We start from the raw sequence: 19,471 nt of genomic DNA, 5'->3' as shown, positions 1-19,471 counted from the left end.
CACTCTTAGTGTTTCTCTCTCCATTCCACACACTTCACTAGCGATTTCCTCACATCTCTTGTGATTGTAACCCCTCTTGACAAAGTCCTCAGTGAGGAGCTGCGACTGCTTCCAATAGAGCTCATCAGATGAAAGGATTCTTCTCACTCTGATATATTGACTCTTAGGGAGTCCATTGATGAAGGGTTTAGGGTGACAACTAGAAGCTAGCAAAAAGCCATTCTCATCAGTCTCCTTCCTGTAAAGTTCAGTCTCAAAACTGGTCATTTTTCACCCGTACCTCCCCATCCAAAAAATGTAGAACCTTATCGTTATAATCCATTTTAAACTTCAATGTCTCATGTACAGAATTAGACTCATCGAAAAACAGAAGCAGCTCCCCTTCTGAGCCCGTCCATCCAAAAAACAAATCATCAGTGAATCTGCAGTAGCCTCAGATCTTACCATGGTGGCCCCCATCCCCAAAAAAACGAATAGTCTCAAAATCAGACATAATATTAGCCACTGTTCGGGCGTAAGGGGTCCCCATGGGAATCCCGATGGTCTGCAGATAGAAATCATCACCAAACCTAAAGTAAGCATGTGATAAGCTAAATTCAAGTATGAAAATAATGAACAGGAGCAGCTGATTACTGATCTCTTCCCTTGGGCCTAGTGCACACCGAGCGTTTTTTGGAGCAATCCGCCGGCCGCATCCGCCTGTAAAAACGCTTGGCTAATGTATTGCAATGGGATGGTGCACACCGGCGGTTTGAGGTTTTTGCCCAGCCGCAAACGTGCCTCCTGCTGTACGTTTGCGGTTTTCTGAAGCGTTTCGTCCTCAATGTAAAGTATAGAAAAAACGCAAACCGCTCTGAAAAAACGCTACTTCAGAGCGGTTTGCCAGGCGTTTTTGTTACGGAAGCTGTTCAGTAACAGCTTTTACTGTAACAAGATGTGTAATCTGCTACACAAAAACGCACCAAAAACCACTAGGTATGTTTAGAAAACCTATCTAAACATACCTAGAATCGCTCTGAAATCAGCTCCCAAAACCGCTAGCATATTGCGGAATATGCGGATCTGCTAGCGGTTTTGGTGTGCACTGGGCCTTATGCTGCATACACACTTGAGATAAAAGTCTTTGAAAAAGGCAAGATCACAGACCAATTTTACCCCCTTCCATGTAGTATGAGAGCCATACTCTACACAGTCTATTCTATGGAGCTGAACTCCCCATCAGCTAAAATCTTTGCAAGATGCTGCACACAAAGATGTTGTACACATTCAAAAGATCATTATCTGCAAAAGATCTTTTCCTGCAAAAGATCCATTCCTGCAAAATGCATTCATAGTCTATGAGATCTGCAGATCCTCATACACACCTTGTTTAACAGACTTCATCTGCATATCTCGCAATCATCTGCAGATCTGAAAATCCATCCTGGTGGATCTGATCTGCAGATGATCGCCTGTTAAACAAGGTGTGTATGAAGATCTGCAGATCTCAGACTATGAATGCATTTTGCAGGAATGGATCTTTTGCAGGAACAGATCTTTTGCAGATAATGATCTTTTGAATGTGTATGGGCATCTTTGCGTGCAGCATCTTGCAAAGATTTTAGCTGATGGGGAGTGCAGCTCCATAGAATAGACTGTGTAGAGTATGGCTCTCATACTACATGGAATGGGGTAAAATTGGTCTGATCTTGCCTTTTCCAAAGACTTTTATCTCAAGTGTGTATGCAGCATTAGCTTCAATCTATTGCCCACAGCATTTCTGGACAACTGTCAGGTCAGCAGTCTTTCCCATGGTTGCGATTTCTACTGAACCAGACAAACTATTTGAAGGCTCAGGAACCCTTTGCAGGTGTTTTGGATTAATTAATTAATTGATTAGGGTCTGATACTTTGAGATTAGAATATTGAACCTTTTCACCATAATCTAATTTTCTGAGATTTTGATTTAGGGGTTTCATAAGCTGTAAGGCATAATCAGCAAAATGATAACAAGTAAAAGCTTGAAATATCTTGCTTTGCATGTAAAGAATCTATTTCATAGATTAGTTTCACCTTTTAAGTTGAATTACTGAAATGAACTTTTGCATGATATTCAAATTTTTCAAATTTTACCTGTATTACCCCTCTCTTCAGGCTGCAATGGGGAAGGCACAGGCTAAATCTAACTCAGAAGATTTCAGCTTATAGCGCAGTCTTGTCCAGAAAGTGGTCAGTGCATGGGGTTGTGACCATGTATTTTACAAGTGATTTATCTCATATCACCTTATCAAGAAGCTTTTACACAGACAAACACAACTTCAGTGACTTAACAAGGTGGATGAATCTCCTGTTGAGCCTGCCCATTATCAGTTCAGTATCTAGAGTGGCTCCCACATTAAGGGCCCTTTTCCACTAGCAATCGCAATCACAAATCACAAACGCCAGCGATTGCGATTTTTCATTAATTCTGTTATGCGATTGCGATTTGTGATTTTAATTTGCATTGCATTCTCATTGTAAAAATCGCTCCAGCAAGCGATTGCGATTTGCGATTAGCGATTTCCAAATCGAATCACTGTAGTGGAAAATACTTCTCGTGATTTCTATGATAAAGTAACAACTCTAGCGATTTAAAAATCACTAGCGATTTGCAATTTTGCGATTCAGCAATCACAATCGCTCTAGTGGAAAAGGGCCCTAAGGGAAGGGTGAGCAGAGAGGAGGAGAATGCTGTCCTTGCTATGTAGAGTGGAAATTCTACAGTTATACTACTGAGTCCCCAGACTCCCTATGTAAACCTCCACCCACAACTTACTATAGAGCTTTTTTATTCTGAGGGTGATCACTGTAACAGTGCAGAAGACAGAAGACTGGAGCAGTATGAGTGGGCAACACTGCAGGGCTGACACTTACAGACCAATCGCTAGCCCGCATTCTTTTGTTATGTGGGGGGAGGAGGGCGTGTGTTCGAGTGACCTCGTGCAGCGGTGGGCAGGGTGAGTGGGAGGAATAATGCCCTTGTATGTGAACAGCAATTATGATTAATATTACATCTACTGTTTGATATAAAACCAATATTAATCCAGCATAGATTTTCTTTTATAATAATTTACACAATTACTTAACGGTAAACTGTACGTACTTTCGCAATTAAAAAGAAAAACCCTATAAACTTCTCTGTAGAGGTGCAGTTTCATTCTAGATTTAAGAAATTATCAATAGGGGTATAAAATTATAACAATAAGGAACAATGTGAAGAAGACAGCTGAATTATGTTAATCAGTTTCATTCCCACACCACAAACACACACTGATGGACTGTATGAGTATCCAGAGATCCTGGGTTGACTCAGTTGTACAAAGGTTAAACTAGTAAAGAGGAAAAAAGGTACACATGGTCTGCCTACATCATCTCCCAGTAAAAACAAAGAAGTAATTCTAGGTGAAGATCTTCAGTACAGGGTACATGCTCAAAACGCATTTCTGTGACAGAAGTGTTGAAATGTTCAACCAACTCTCACCAAATGTATATACTTAGTTAATAACGTCAGTGAAAAGCAGTAATCCAAGGACCTGAAGATACCTTGGGGTGAATACAAGTGATACAATCTTTTTATGACCCATCTTACCAATTCTACATAGTAGAAGGTTAAACTTAGAGAATATACTTTGAATGGATACTTTAGGTAGTCCTTCATATTAAATACAAATGGTAAGATTGGACAAAGAAAAAAAAAAAAAAAAGGAAAAAAAAGTAGTTAGTGAGCACCTTTAGACTTGAAAGGTTAAAAGGAATTTATCGTTTTGGGTGACAATCCACGGTCATTGGCAATCAAACTGGATGTAAAATCTTGCCTAATTGCCATTTCACTCTGAAGATCACTCTTGCTTGTCCACCCACTTAGGGCCTACAATGTTTCCCCGCAAGCGGTTAGAGCAAGAAAACGCTGTCTATTCCGGCACCTCAATCGAATGGTGGCACAATTCGGACGGCATGCTGCAGTTTACCACAGCATACACCCGAATCCCTATAGCTGTGCATGGCACGGCTACAGGCAATCGGATGTGTACTTGTATCACTGCAAGACGCACACTGGCTCGGTGGAAACCAACCCCTAGGGTTAGTTCAGAATGGAGTGCTTTTTATGTGGTTTTCAGTGCTTTGCATATCTGTAGTATTTTGGGGGTAATTGTGTAAAAAGTGTAGGAACATGAAATTGCAAAAAAAAAAAAAACATAATAAAATAAAAAAATCATTTGCTGATTTTTTTTCTTCAATTTTGTAGTGTAAACTAGCCCTTACCCTCAATAAGACAGAATAGGTTTTCTCTGCAAAGAGCCTAGCAGCAGGTGACTAAACTGTTGTATCAGGCTTTACTGGGAAACATACTTCAACTTTATTATGGAAATAAACAAAAATAAACTAGTAAATATGGACCATATAAGACAAATGGAGGAATGGAGGAAATTAATGCTAGAGGCATGAGGGAAAAGAAGAACTGGACATTCCATTATGGAATTAGGTGATCTTGTAGAAGCTTAATCACTGACAAAGGAACTACCTACACAACAATGAATAGAATCTTGGTAAGGAGAAAGGATTTTATTGGTCTCTCACAAGTGGAATTCTTGTAAACTGGTGAGAGACTGAACAGTGACTTCATGCCCATTATTCCATTTCTTGGGTTTTTGGTTTTTTTCATGATTTGTTTGCAATTCATTTAGTTCTTTCCCTCACCCAACATATTTTTTATTTAATGTTCTTGATTTGGTCTTCACAATACTCAGACTTAAGGTGCATACACACATCAGACTATAGTCTTTGGAAACTGAAAGATCACAGACCAATCTTACCACCCTTCATGTAGTATGAGAGCCATACTCTACACAGTCTTTTCTATGGAGCTGAACTCCACATCAGAAAAAAATCATTGCAAGATGCTGCACACACAGATGCTGTACAGACACAAAAGATCAGTATCTGCAAAAGATCTGTTCCTGCCAAAAATCCATTCCTGCAAAAAGCAATGATAGTCTATGAGATCTGCAGATCATCATACACACATGATTTAACTGACATTCATCTGCAGATCAGACAATCATCTGCAGATCTGAAAATCCATCCTGGTGGATCTGATCTGCAGATGAATGTCAGTTAAATCATGTGTGTATGATGATCTGCAGATCTCATAGACTATCATTGCTTTTTGCAGGAATGGATTTTTGGCAGGAACAGATCTTTTGCAGCTACAGATCTGTTGAGTGTGTGCAGCATGTTTGTGTGCAGCATCTTGCAAAGATTTTTTTCTGATGGGGAGTTCAGCTCCATAGAATAGACTGTGTAGAGTATGGCTCTCATACTACATGAAGGGTGGTAAGATTGATCTGTGATCTTTCATTTTCCAAAGACTATAGTCTGATGTGTGTATGTAGCCCTAAGGTGGTTGTACAATCTTACCAAATCTATGTAGTAAGAAAGGTAAACAGAGTATATACAGGATCTTCTCAAAAAATTAGCATATTGTGATAAAGTTCATTATTTTCTGTAATGTACTGATAAACATTAGACTTTCATATATTTTAGATTCAAATACACACAACTGAAGTAGTTCAAGCCTTTTATTGTTTTAATATTGATGATTTTGGCATACAGCTCATGAAAACCCAAATTTCCTATCTCAAAAAATTAGCATATTCCATCCGACCAATAAAAGAAAAGTGTTTTTAAAACAAAAAAAAGTCAACCTTCAAATAATTATGTTCAGTTATGCACTCAATACTTGGTCGGGAATCCTTTTGCAGAAATGACTGCTTCAATGCAGTGTGGCATGGAGGCAATCAGCCTGTGGCATTGCTCAGGTGTTATGGAGGTCCAGGATGCTTCAAAAGCGGCCTTAAGCTCATCCAGAGTGTTAGGTCTTGCGTCTCTCAACTTTCTCTTCACAATATCCCACAGATTCTCTATGGGGTTCAGGTCAGGAGAGTTGGCAGGCCAATTGAGCACAGTAATACCATGGTCAGTAAACCATTTACCAGTGGTTTTGACACTGTGAGCAGGTGCCAGGTCCTGCTGAAAAATGAAATCTTCATCTCCATAAAGCTTTTCAGCAGATGGAAGCATGAACCCACTTTTGAACCAGAAACAGCGGCAGAAGCGCCTGACCTGGGCTACAGAGAAGCAGCACTGGACTGTTGCTCAGTGGTCCAAAGTACTTTTTTTTGGATGAAAGCAACTTTACATGTCATTCGGAAATCAAGGTGCCAGAGTCTGGAGGAAGACTGGGGAGAGGGAAATGCCAAAATGCCTGAAGTCCAGTGTCAAGTACCCACAGTCAGTGATGGTCTGGGGTGCCATGTCAGCTGCTGGTGTTGGTCCACTGTGTTTTATCAAGGGCAGGGTCAATGCAGCTAGCTAGCAGGAGATTTTGGAGCACTTCATGCTTCCATCTGCTGAAAAGCTTTATGGAGATGAAGATTTCATTTTCCAGCACGACCTGGCACCTGCTCACAGTTTTAAAACCACTGGTAATGGTTTACTGACCATGGTATTACTGTGCTCAATTGGCCTGCCAACTCTCCTGACCTGAACCCCATAGAGAATCTGTGGGATATTGTGAAGAGAAAGTTGAGAGACGCAAGACCCAACACTCTGGATGAGCTTAAGGCCGCTATCGAAGCATCTTGGGCCTCCATAACACCTGAGCAGTGCCACAGGCTGATAGCCTCCATGCCACGCCGCATTGAAGCAGTCATTTCTGCAAAAGGATTCCCGACCAAGTATTGAGTGCATAACTGAACATAATTATTTGAAGGTTGACTTTTTTTGTTTTAAAAACACTTCTTTTATTGGTCGGATGAAATATGCTAATTTTTTGAGATAGGAAATTTGGGTTTTCATGAGCTGTATGCCAAAATCATCAATATTAAAACAATAAAAGGTTTGAACTACTTCAGTTGTGTGTATTTGAATCTAAAATATATGAAAGTCTAATGTTTATCAGTACAGTACAGAAAATGAACTTTACCACAATATGCTAATTTTTTGAGAAGATCCTGTACTTTGGGTAGCCTTTCATGTTACATAGAAGTGGTAGAATTGAATTGCCCACTAATGATACAAGACTGTATCACTATTGTGCACCTTAAGGTGGCCATAAACTTATAGATTTGTAGCAGATTCGACCATCAGATAGATTTCTGTCAGATGCCTTCCAGGTCGAATCTGACAGTAGTGTATCTGATGTGTGCCACACAGTAGGAATCGAATTTCAATAGATTTCAGAATGAAATCGATTGAAATTCGATCGAAATGCAGTGTTGCACCATTTGATCCAATACAACCCTATGGACTAGGATTTTCCATCCGGACCAATCAAAGCGATCGAAATTGGCCGGAAATCTGTCGATCTGCTGATCGATCATGCTTTCTGCTGCATCGCTTTCTAGCAGATTCGATCAAAACGGTTGACTCGGCCGCCGATCGATGGCTAGAATCGACCAGTGCTTTAAGATATCATTGAAAATCTGTGGGCAGATCTTAAACCTAAAAGAAAGACAAATAATGCTTCAGAATGAAAGGCAATCTGCAAGGAAAAATGGCCTGGGACCTACTATGGGCGCTTTGCAGCAATCCCAAAGCACCTGCGATTTTCCAAATCATGAAAATGCCACAAAATTATGGCCAATCCAAGAGAGATTGCAATTTGACTACTGTAGCCACTGATGCAAGGCTGAATCACACTCCAGTAACAAGCATGAGACTAATCCTGTCAGACTTTAGTCAGAGCACCTGATCTGCATGCTTGTTCAGGTCTATGGCTAAAGGATTAGCTGCAGGGGATCAAGCAGGACAGCCAGGCATTTTGTTCCAAAGAAAATCAATATTTCAGCCTCCATAACCCTCTCACTTCAGGTGAGCTTTAATAGATAGCTGTACTTTTAGTACAACTACAAAAAAACAACCACCTTCAAATCCCAAGACCTACCTTAAAAGCTCCTAACACCTGCTCCTCAAAGGTCATCAAAAGCAGGCATTGGGAACAAAGAAATTAAGGGGATGGAGATGCTCTTGGCTGAACAGCTAATGGTGTGGCCTAAAGAGGGGAGATACCAGGGACCAGTGGGAGGGAGGTAATCTTAAAGTGAACCGAGCATCATTTTTAACACCCAGTGCAGCTCTATAGCAAATTAAAAATGCATTCTAAAAATGTGGTTTATTAAAAAAAACTTTCGTTTTACCTCATCTTTTTACATTGAAGGGTTAAAATACACACTTCTTGCGTCTGTGAAAGGACCTGCACTGAGATCAACAGATGATGGAAGGCTGATAAGAAATCACCTCATTAGACTTAATTGACCAAACAAACAAACCCTGAGCCTTCCCCATTGTACTTCAAACAGAAAACATAAGACGCACTTGAAGAATTTCACACCTAGCCTGGATAAGACATTGTAAAAGCAGCAGGAGTTTTTGAACTCCTGAAACATGGCAGCTCTTTCAGCTATTTGAAGCCAGGAGCTGCTTAGATCACTTTAAGCCCAATCGACACGATACGATTCTTTGTATGATTCGATTACGATTCTATTTACGATCCGATTAAATCCGACGTGTCCGATCGGGATTCGATTCAATTCGATTTGCCATTGCAAAACAATGGCAAATTGAATCGAATCCCGATCGGACACGTCGGATTTAATCGGATCGTGAATAGAATCATACAAAGAATCGTATCGTGTAGATTGGGCTTTATGAAGTCATTTTTAATGCATTTTTTTTATACATTATGTTTATAATGCATTATTTGCTGTTGAGATGGAACATAAAAAAGGGAGATATTTTAACACACTTAACATATATCAAGTCCTATTAAATTCTTATGTAACTCTGCCACTTGATGTAGACCTTTATATAGAACCTTGGACCAGTCACATCAGGGTTGTTCCATTAGGGACAAAAACTACCTAAGTGGTTGGAGATCCACAAACCTGCCAGTCAACTTTTGCAGTGTTCTCCCCAGAGCCTTTTAACTGGGCGGAGCGCCCGGCTGGTCTCAGTCCCCGCCCGGCTGGTCTCAGGTCCCCCCTGTCTACGGCATGCCGTCCTCCACACTCATCCAGCACTATGTGCAGTGGCTGTGGCATTGGAGCTGGCCCGCTGTCACTCTAACACTATCTCCGCCCTCCTCCTCAGCTCCTGCGTATCAGAACTGACATTATAAGCTACCGCAGGAGCTTTGAAGGAGTCGGAGCACACAGAGAAAGGGCTGAGAGAACGTGGACTTGCTGTGTTCCCTCTGGAGTCACTGATCTGCCCGAGACCGAGTAGTGCAGAGGACGGGCTCTCCTCCTCCTGTCTTCCTATCATGCAGGGAATTTCACAGCACGTGCTCCAGCCTCCCCCGATTAGAGCTCAGGCTCAGAGCACATAGAGAATAGTGTGTAACTCGTTCCTGCCGGGGAGAGCAACAGCAGGGCAGATGGTTATCTTATAGCAGTAATAATGGTCCCCCAGCAATGGAATCCCTGTGGTGATTGTCAGCTGCCATCTCTGTGCGACCAAAACAGGTATTAGAAAACTTTACAGGCAGCTACTACTGCTTCCCTTCCCCCACTGCTCTGCCGGAGACGTTGCATAGCTGTGAATCTAGCTGTCCTGGACATCAGTCTGCAGACTTCCTGCAGTGTGCTGTGCACTCACACCATTTTCATTCCTGCATTAGTCTGTTTCTCACTCTCCCTCTTACACATTTCCCTCTCTGTCTGTCTACACACTTTCTCCCTCTTTTTTTTTCTTTCCCCTTTCCCAGTCTTTTTCACACACACTCTGTCCCTCAAAGACAATCTTTCTCCCTCCCAGACACTCACACCTATTCCTCTTCCCTTCAGTTTGTATTCACTTTTTCTACTCAACCCCCTCTATCCTCCATATACTGTATTTCCTGTATATGTATGTCTGCTTACCACTGCTTGAATTTGTTTAAGGGGAGAAGCCACATCAGAAACCCCCAAGCACTTTTATTTTCTTTTGTAGTGCATGATGTTTAGCATAGACACACAACAAACATGTCTACAGGGGTTTACTACCACCATGTCAGCCAAAACTAGTCTGTGACTTTTTGAATGAGATAACAGAACAGTTTGTGGGCATGTGTGGTTTTTGGGCCTAAATTAGTCACCCTGACTACAGCACCTTTCTTGTATTAATCCGGCTTTGGCAGCACTTTATCGGATTGCCCATCAAAACAGCACCACTCCGTGCAAGATGCCTCTTAATCCATTAGCATCATTTAGTGTAATCCTCTACCCCTATCGGCAGTGCCTAGCATTATTACCTCACCAAGTAACAACCAGCGTGATCCACCTAATCTTCTCCCTAGCGAGCAGCACCTAGCATGATCCTCCCTGTCCATTTTTGCCTAGTAGTAGCAGACATCACCCTAGTAGCAGAGGTCACCCATTGTGACCTTAATTTCCCACCCGGCTACTTTTTCATGCCACCCGGCTGGAAAAAAATTCTGGGGAGAACACTGTTTTGGATCGTGAGAAGAAACCAGAGAACAAGGAGACCATAAGAACATTAAGCTCTATGCAGATAGTGTTCTTGAGCAGTGATCAATTCTATATCGGCTTTACAATTTTGACAAATTAACACAAGAAAAATACTGCTTTGTAACCAATTACCATTCTGTTGTATCCAGAGGCACCAGCAGGACAAGATTTTACCATGGGCAAGCAGAGGTTAAATGATCTCATGCATGTTTGTGTACAAAGGCTGGAGACCTGAGGACTTCTTGATGAGAGTCCAAGAAGCAGACTGATAACAAGCCATTAAGATAATGAAAGAAGCAGTAAACTCATTTACCGCAGTGACAGCTGGCATATTTACAAGCACTTTGGACATTTCTGTTCTCAAGTGCTCCTTTCTTTAAAATCTACCCTCAACTCTATAATTTCATGTCATAACACTGATGGATATACATTACAATAGTATATTAAACAACCAGTACACATTGTCCTCTCTTACCTCTGCTGGTCAGCTTGGTCCGGCTGTATGAAACTTGTGGCTGATACTGTTGTGCTCCCAGCTCCTGATCTCTGAGCACAAGTGTCCCGAGAAGAGTTTCTGAATCACTATGCCCAGTTTCTTGATGGGGTTTGCTTAAACCTCTGTCAGTCTCTTCATCACCCATCATCCTATGTCCCTCTCCAGAGCAGTCCTCATCCATGCTCTCTGAATGCAGCATAGATGGGTGGAATCTGGGTGGTGGAGGAGTAGGTGTTGACTGTTGCATACATTCTTGTGCTCGGATCTGAAGAAGGTTGTGGTAATGTTCAGGGGGGCTCTGGTAGGAAAGGTTGCCTGTGTCTCCTTGACTCAGGTGCTGGTTGAACAGTTCATTCAACTCCTGTTGTTGTTGCTGGTGTTGTTTTAAAAGCTGCATGAAATCAGCGGTGGGCAGCCGTGCATCTGCATGGCCAGTCAGAGAGTGTCGTGGGGACAGCAGACCCTGAAGCATGTGCGGTATTTGCTGGTGATGTCTTGAGTAAGTGCTAGGTGTGGGAGAAAGCAAGGCCTGTTGCAGAGCTGATGTAGGGTAGTTCTGTTGAGAGGTTTGTGGGAATGAAGGATACTGTTCTAGTTGAGGAACTTTCAAGGCCTGATGGTACCCAGTCCCACCAGGAGAGTTGTAGCCTGGACTTCCTTGAGTAGTGTACCCAGTGGGGGGAGCCCGTTGCTGATCAGAAAACACATGAGGGTGCAGGTGGGTCTGATCATAGTTTGTTGAAGGTGAGTATCGGCCCACATTCATGCTGAAAGTAAAATAAAGAGGAAATGCATGAGTGTGTTTAAATGTTCTAGATCCTAGGTTCTCAACATGTGGTACACGTACTCCAGGGGGTACTTCTGATGGTTCCAGGGGGTACTCGGGCTTCATATACTTAACCAAGAATAACAAATTTAGAATCTTAGAAAATGATAAATGCTATATAAACAACACCAAATTCGTATTTTAGCTAATTAGAAGCAATAGTATATGCTTGGAAATTGCTTAGAACCAATTATCATGTACTACGATTAAATATATATTTGTCAAGGGGTACTTGAGATAGTGTTTACTATGGCAGGGGGTACTTGGTGAGTACAGGGTTTTAAAAGGGGTACATACCAATAAAATGTTGAGAAACACTGTTCTAGATTTCCTGGTAATAGCACAATACCAAGACACAACCTCACACCCTCAAATGAAAACAAACTGCCTTAGGCCTCATTCAAACTCTGGCACTTTCAGCCCGCGTTTCACACTTTGCCGGTGTTCAGTAAAGCGCTGCAGCACAAGTAATCCTATACGATTACTCACTACATTGACTGCGGCATGTTTCTGGTATCAGACAATCGCAAGAGTCCTGCAGGTAGCATTTTCACTGGGCTGGGAATCACAAAACGCAATTGCTGAAAATTGCATAACACAGCAATTCAAAACTGCAATTGCGATATGAGTTTTCAAGTGTGTATTTTTTTTGTTATACAAGTCTTACACAGCAGCAGAAGTTTAAGTCAAATTTCCTTTTCTTTTTACTTTTCTTTTCCATACTTTAAACACTCTTTTTTTTCTTCGTTAGTCATCTCTTAACTACATTCTTCTTGATGGAGTCATGAAAGCTCTAGCAATAGCAGATGTCATATGAGATAGACATCCTATTTTACATTTCTTCAGACAATAGGCTCTATTCACAAAACTTCTTATAAATGACTTATTTATCACCTAACTGCGTAAGTATTTTGCTTCTAAATGTGCTAAAAGGTTATTTCTATCAAAGGAAGTTGTTCCTGGTTAGATTTGGTACTGCAGACACTGTGTATATTATTGCACTTGATTGGCTGACAAGCTGTATGTGGACCACATAAAATGGCGGATTGCTGGCTAGGAATGAGCAGTTTCTTGTGTGTATTGCATTCAGCAATTATATAAAGGTAGGTAGGGAGGGTGAATACCCGTACTCTCCCTCTTGGTGTTGCATAAGGACTTTGGGGGTCCGGGGCGGTGGCAGAGCCAAGTGTACCAGCATGTAGGGCTGCTCAAATCCGACCCGGGAGACATCCGGATAGTTGCTATCCGGATATCTCCCAGTAAACCTGTGCGGGGTGGGGTCAATCTTACCAGTCTGACATCTTTGTACGTCCCTCGGCGCCTCCTACGATGCGCTTCACTTGATTACAAACACTTCCTCCTTCAACCCGGAAGGAGGAAGTGTTTGTAATCACGTGACCGCTGCTTGGACCGCATCGTGGGAGGCACTGAGGGACGGACCAAAGAAGACGTCAGACAGGCAAGATTGCCCCCCCCCGCCCACATTTACTGGGAGATATCCGGATAGCAACTACCTGGATGTCTTCTGGATCGGATTTGAGCAGCCCTGCCAGCATGTAGGTTTTTAACTTCATTTCAATATTACCTTTCTTAAGTTAATTATATTATATCTCGCCAGAGATCAGCAAAGTGCTGCTGCTTATATATCCCTATGGTATTCTCACTGCAGCGTTTGTGACTTGCATAAATTACAAATGCACTGCTTGCAACACTTTGGGGGCAACTGCATTGTGATTCTCGTTCTGTTGAACCGGGATAAAAACGCAAATTGTGCCAAAATCTTGACACAAAGTCATGATTGCCATTTAGGTGTGAAACGATCCTAATAGTTAAAATTGTATGCAAGTTGGAACAGATATATTTTACTATTAACTTTACAACCCTTAGTCCCTATAATGTTTGCTTACAGAGGACATCCTAAATATCTTTATTTTGTTCATTAAAGGGAAAAACCACGTACACACACACACACACACACCTGTAAAGCTGTCAAAATCGCCAATCTGTATAGGTCAGTAGTTCAGGAGGTATTAAACACAACAGCCACACAGAGCATTCTTCATTTATGAAAGGCCAAAGTGCACATCTTTTATCAATTAAATGGCACACTTTAAAATATGTACCGTGGAGCCATATTTATTCACACCATGCACTGGCAGAAGTCAAAAAAGCCTAAATAACCATTTGTAAACAGGGTTACATGGCTCTGTAATACAAGTCTGCTATAAAGCAAAGGTCCCAGATTCATGCCTGGCTTTTATAAGACAAAATAAAGATTTACACATTTAATTGCTGTGCTAAAGTGATGCATTATGGGAATCATTTCTTGCTCATGAGAAGCTAAACACTCAGTATTAGTAAACTTCATCTCCACATGGGCAAGAATTACCGCTCATTATAAATCACTTCAGGACGAGACTGCTATGCAAATACTTCCTTTATGCCCTTGAACGTCAGATGCACATCCAGAACGGATTCTATAACACAATAGCTTAATCACATAGCTGTATGAGGAGTCATAGCTCTATGAGGAGAGCTTGTGAGAGGGGTGCTGCAGGGTATCCTGTAAAGTTGTGTTGGTACGAAACCACATAAATGGGCATAAAATAAAATATTTTAATTGTCTCCATGCTGAAAAAGCACCGTAAAATAATTTGAAGTGATATATTGCCAAATACCTAGTGCAGTACATTTTTAGTACTAGCAGTAGGAGAACAGAGGCGCCAGCAGGATAAAAGCGGAAAAAATGTTAAAATTTGCTGGGAGGAAGTGATGGACTTACCTCCATAAAGCAGACACGAAAGACTGTCTGAATAGCAGCAATCACATTTATTAAATAGTACCCCAAAAAAGTGCAACGCGTTTCGCAGGCCCAGCCCGCTTCATCAGGCAATAAACATGGGGACAAAACAGAATTTCGCAGCTACACCTGCTATTGCCGAAATTCTGTTTTGTCCCCATGTTTATTGCCTGATGAAGCGGGCTGGGCCTGCGAAACGCGTTGCAGTTTTTTGGGGTACTATTTAATAAATGTGATTGCTGCCATTCAGACAGTCTTTCGTGTCTGCTTTATGGAGTTAAGTCCATCACTTCCTCCCAGCAAATTTTAACATTTTTATCCGCTTTTATCCTGCTGGCGCCTCTGTTCTCCTACTGCTATACCGTGTCCACCCCTGGTGGAGGGGTGATCAACCCCCTTTCGCATCTACAGAGAGCGACTTCTTATCCCTGAGTGAGGACAGGTCTAATCTCCTCACCTGCCTACACAGTTGTTGCCTTTGTGGTAACCCATGTTTGTGAGTATAATTTTCTCACGATAACCTTTACTTCATTTATGCTTAAAGGTAACCAGAGGGCCCAGAAAAAAGATTATATACGTATCTGGGGCTTCCTCCAGCCCCATACGCACGGATCGCTCCCATGCCACCGTCCTCCGCTTCCTGGATCCGCCGGTACCGGGTCCCGTCACTTCCGGCGGACGCGGCCAATTGTCCACATGAGCAGGGGCTCCCTCCATACCCTTACGCATGCGGCTGCGCAGTATGCAGCTGCACGCGTACGGGTATGCTGGGAGCCCCTGTGATGCGGACAATTGTCCGCGTGCTGCCGCCGACTGGCCGAAACTACGGGACCCGGTACCGCCGGATACAGGAAGTGGAGGACGGCGGCGTGGGAGCGATCCGTGCGTATGGGGCTGGAGGAAGCCCCAGGTATGTATAGAATCTTTTTTCTGGGCCCTCTGGTTCCCTTTAACATACTACACTATATTGGGCTCTCGGTTTCTCTACACTTTATTTTTGGTACTAGGCATTTGGGTTCCCTTAGGTCCAACTGCATAAACTCCCAGTGGTTCTCCATATTCTTGTAACTACTGTGATTACAAAAATATTTGAAAAAAAACAGCGCAGTGCACTACAGGCTAAGCTATTAAAAAAAGAAACTTTAAATTTAGCCATTAAAGGAAACCACATTCAATAAGTCTGTACTGTAAAAAAATGTCATGATGAAATTAATGTCAACAAGTATAAACTATCTAGCGTCTGAAAATATTCTGACAAAAAAAATAAATCCTACTGAACATTAAGGATAAGGAATAGTAATGGTTAAATAGGTTAAAGGACAACTGTAGCGAGGGGTATATGGAGGCTGCCATAGTTCTTTCCTTTTAAACAATACCAGTTGCCAGGCAGCACTGCTGATCTATTTGGCTACAGTAGTGTCTGAATAACACCAGAAACAAGCATGCATCTAATCTTGTCAGATCTGACAACGTCAGAAACACTTACTGTAATCTGCTGCATGCTTGTGCATGGTGTATGGCTAAAAGTATCAGTGGTAGAGGGTCAGCAGGACAGCCAGGCAACTGGTATTGTTTAAAAGAAAATAAATATGGCTGCCTCCTCATACCTCTCACTACAGTGATCCTTTAAAAATAAGTCATTTAAAAACGACAAAGCCAGCCAGCAAATTCTCTAACCGACGGACTGTGGATGAGCTCAATCTGGTTTCAAGGGAGAAAAAATCCAGGCTAATCAATGAAGAGATCTCCCTTTTGAATATTCGATTCGCTGTTGGATCAGCTCAGTGACAGCTTCGGCACTCACGGGAGCAGTAGTGCAACTGTCGCTTAGAAAGCTATGCTGCCCATACAGCAGCTGCTACATACCAGCACAGAAGCCAGTAAAGTGTACTGTGCATGTAACAGAATGGCATATGCGCAGTACCATCAAAGCTACAGGGTACATGGCTGCATAGTGAGGGTAACATGCGCTGTTCTGTTACATTCAACCATTACTCTTCTTAGTCCTTTATTAATGTTCAGTATGATTTATTTTTATTTTGTTTTTTTGGTGATTTTGCTATAGAGCTCCTTTAAATCCCTGCCAATGTCTGGGGAAAAAAAGACAACCGATTAGTAGGACTTATACAGAAGTGGTTTCAAGTAGTGAAATTAAAATTTTTGGCAAATTTGAAAAAGCTGGAATTGAAATACAGGTAGTCCCCGGTTAATGGATGAGATAGGGACTGTAGGTTCGTTCTTAACCTGAATCTGTTCCTAAGTCGGAACACTGTGCCCTCTCTGTCCCCTGTACCCCCCCTGTGCCCCCCTGTCCCATTCTGTGTCACCTCTGCCCCCCGTACCTTCTCATAACTTTAAAAGCCATTTTTTTTTATTTGTAAAAACAAATTTGACTTGTCCCCACAAAATTCATGCCATTTGTATGTCGGGCGTTGGTAAGTCGAGGACTACCTGTACATACACATCCTACCTATAAAACACAAATATATTGACTATACACATGCATACAATTACTCCTCTATCAATACTACATAAAATGTTCCCTTTATATCCACCCTTCATCAATAATGGAGTTTTCTTTGAGACGACTTTCCCCAGCCCATTTTGTTACCTGTTCACCTCAGCACTGTCAGCACTCAGTTGCTTAGATAATGGTCTGTGGGTGTAGCTGCCCATCGAAGCCATAATGGATGCTCGTTGCATCTGCATGTGATTGGCACAAGGATTCACTGGGACGCCCCGCACAGCTCCTGACATGTCTGCCGCCTCTTGCACCTGGATAGTGACTTGCTGTGCAGACTGCTGCTGATTCTGCTGAGCCTGAATGTTCATGCGAGGCAGTGTGATGCTAGGAGGAGGGGAGCCGCTGCTAGAGGGCTGGTAAAGACCACCATGAGAGGGCATTCCCTGATACTGCGTGGAAGGTAGGGCTCCTGGAGAAAAGCACAAACCATTAATTATGTAAAACCATCCAGTGAGGAGATCAAGCTGCTCACAACAGAGAAAATAGTTACCATGTGTCTGAAGCATGGCACTGGAAGATGGTGGAGGACTGTTATTTGGCTGTCTGTAGAGGTGGTTGCTGGCTGGGTTTGGAGGAGGACTCGAAGGCTGAATTCGCAATCTAAAAAACAAGACAAACATGGAAAACAAACCTCTTGTGCTGGTAAATACATGGCTAAACCAGGACACTTAAACCACTGATGGAACTGACTGAATAACATTGACTATTACAATTGGACCTGTCAAGAGGGGTGGGATATATCAGACAGCAGGTGAACAGCTAGGGTTGGTCTCCAATGAGCTGGCGAGCATCTACAGGACGCCCGCTGGCACTTGCAGAAATGGAAGTACGCATTAGAATCCCTGTAGCCGTCCCATATAGGGTTTCGGATTCATACCACGGTAAACAGCAGCAAACCATCTGCAAATGCTGCACATTCCACACAAGTGGAATGGGGCCACAGTTCTCTCAGGTGAAACAGTGTAGTGGAAACTGAAAAATGGCCAAGTGTAAGAATTTTAATTTTCCATGGACTGGACTGTTGATAGACAGTGAAATGCCTCTCAAACTCTGGCAACTGCTCACTGCTGCCTGGCCACAGCACACCCTGCTGCCTGGCCACAGCGCACCCTGCTGCCTGGCCACAGCGCACCCTGCTGCCTGGCCACAGCGCACCCTGCTGCCTGGCCACAGCGCACCCTGCTGCCTGGCAACAGCGCACCCTGCTGCCTGGCAACAGCGCACCCTGCTGCCTGGCAACAGCGCACCCTGCTGCCTGGCAACAGCGCACCCTGCTGCCTGGCAACAGCGCACCCTGCTGCCTGGCAACAGCGCACCCTGCTGCCTGGCAACAGCGCACCCTGCTGCCTGGCAACAGCGCACCCTGCTGCCTGGCAACAGCGCACCCTGCTGCCTGGCAACAGCGCACCCTGCTGCCTGGCAACAGCGCACCCTGCTGCCTGGCAACAGCGCACCCTGCTGCCTGGCAACAGCGCACCCTGCTGCCTGGCAACAGCGCACCCTGCTGCCTGGCAACAGCGCACCCTGCTGCCTGGCAACAGCACCCTGCTGCCTGGCAACAGCACCCTGCTGCCTGGCAACAGCACCCTGCTGCCTGGCAACTGCTTGCTGAGCACACAGTTCAACAATCCGTGGAAAAGAGGCCTTAAAGGCTACCCGAAGTGACATGTGACATGATGAGATAGACGTGTGTGCTTCTTTCTCTGCCTGAAAGAGTTAAATATCAGGTATGTAAGTGGCTGACTCAGTCCTGACTCAGACAGGAAGTGACTACAATGTGACCCTCACTGATAAGAAATTCCAACTATAAAAAAACTTTCCTAGCAGAAAATGGCTTCTGAGAAAGATAAAAAGGGGCATTTCTTATCAGCGAGGGTTACACTGTAGTCACTTCCTGTTTGAGTCAGAATCGAGTCAGCCACTTACATACCTGAGGAAAAAAGGAACACAGCCTAGTTATTTGTGTGCTAGGCACTGTACATACCTATGTCTCTCTCATCATGTCACGTCACTTCAGGTATCCTTTAAACAGCATTTCTTGTGGGGTGACTAGTGCCTACAAGGGATGGTCAATGAGATGCAAATAATTTCGAGCTGATGCAGGATCATGCAAATGTTATATGCAAATATACGCAGCTCGAAAATGGACCAATCAAATTTTACCTCAGCAGGATTTCATTGGTTCATTTTCAAGCGGCATAAATTTGCATAATACTGCATCAACTCGAAATTATTTGTATCCCATTGACCATCCCTAGTGCCTAAAAGCGGATAACAGATGCTGAATCAATTAACCAGT

General features: G+C 43.0%; 1 protein-coding gene across 2 annotated transcripts in view; it reads right to left on the bottom strand.

The window, feature by feature from the left end:
* Positions 1 to 19,471, bottom strand: part of SIK3 (SIK family kinase 3) — a 251,466-nt gene that overhangs the window by 11,092 nt on the left and 220,903 nt on the right. For both annotated transcript variants that reach the window (XM_068240911.1, XM_068240912.1), the window contains exons 19-21: positions 17,663 to 17,772; positions 17,260 to 17,581; positions 11,002 to 11,789 (exon numbers count right to left, since the gene is read on the bottom strand). In XM_068240911.1, the coding sequence (XP_068097012.1) occupies positions 11,002 to 11,789; positions 17,260 to 17,581; positions 17,663 to 17,772 (1,220 nt within the window). The remainder of the gene's footprint in view (positions 1 to 11,001; positions 11,790 to 17,259; positions 17,582 to 17,662; positions 17,773 to 19,471) is intronic.

This window comes from Hyperolius riggenbachi, chromosome 6 (assembly GCF_040937935.1).
Source record: "Hyperolius riggenbachi isolate aHypRig1 chromosome 6, aHypRig1.pri, whole genome shotgun sequence".
Lineage (NCBI taxonomy): Eukaryota > Metazoa > Chordata > Amphibia > Anura > Hyperoliidae > Hyperolius > Hyperolius riggenbachi.
This window is presented reverse-complemented; position numbering and strand designations above follow the sequence as displayed.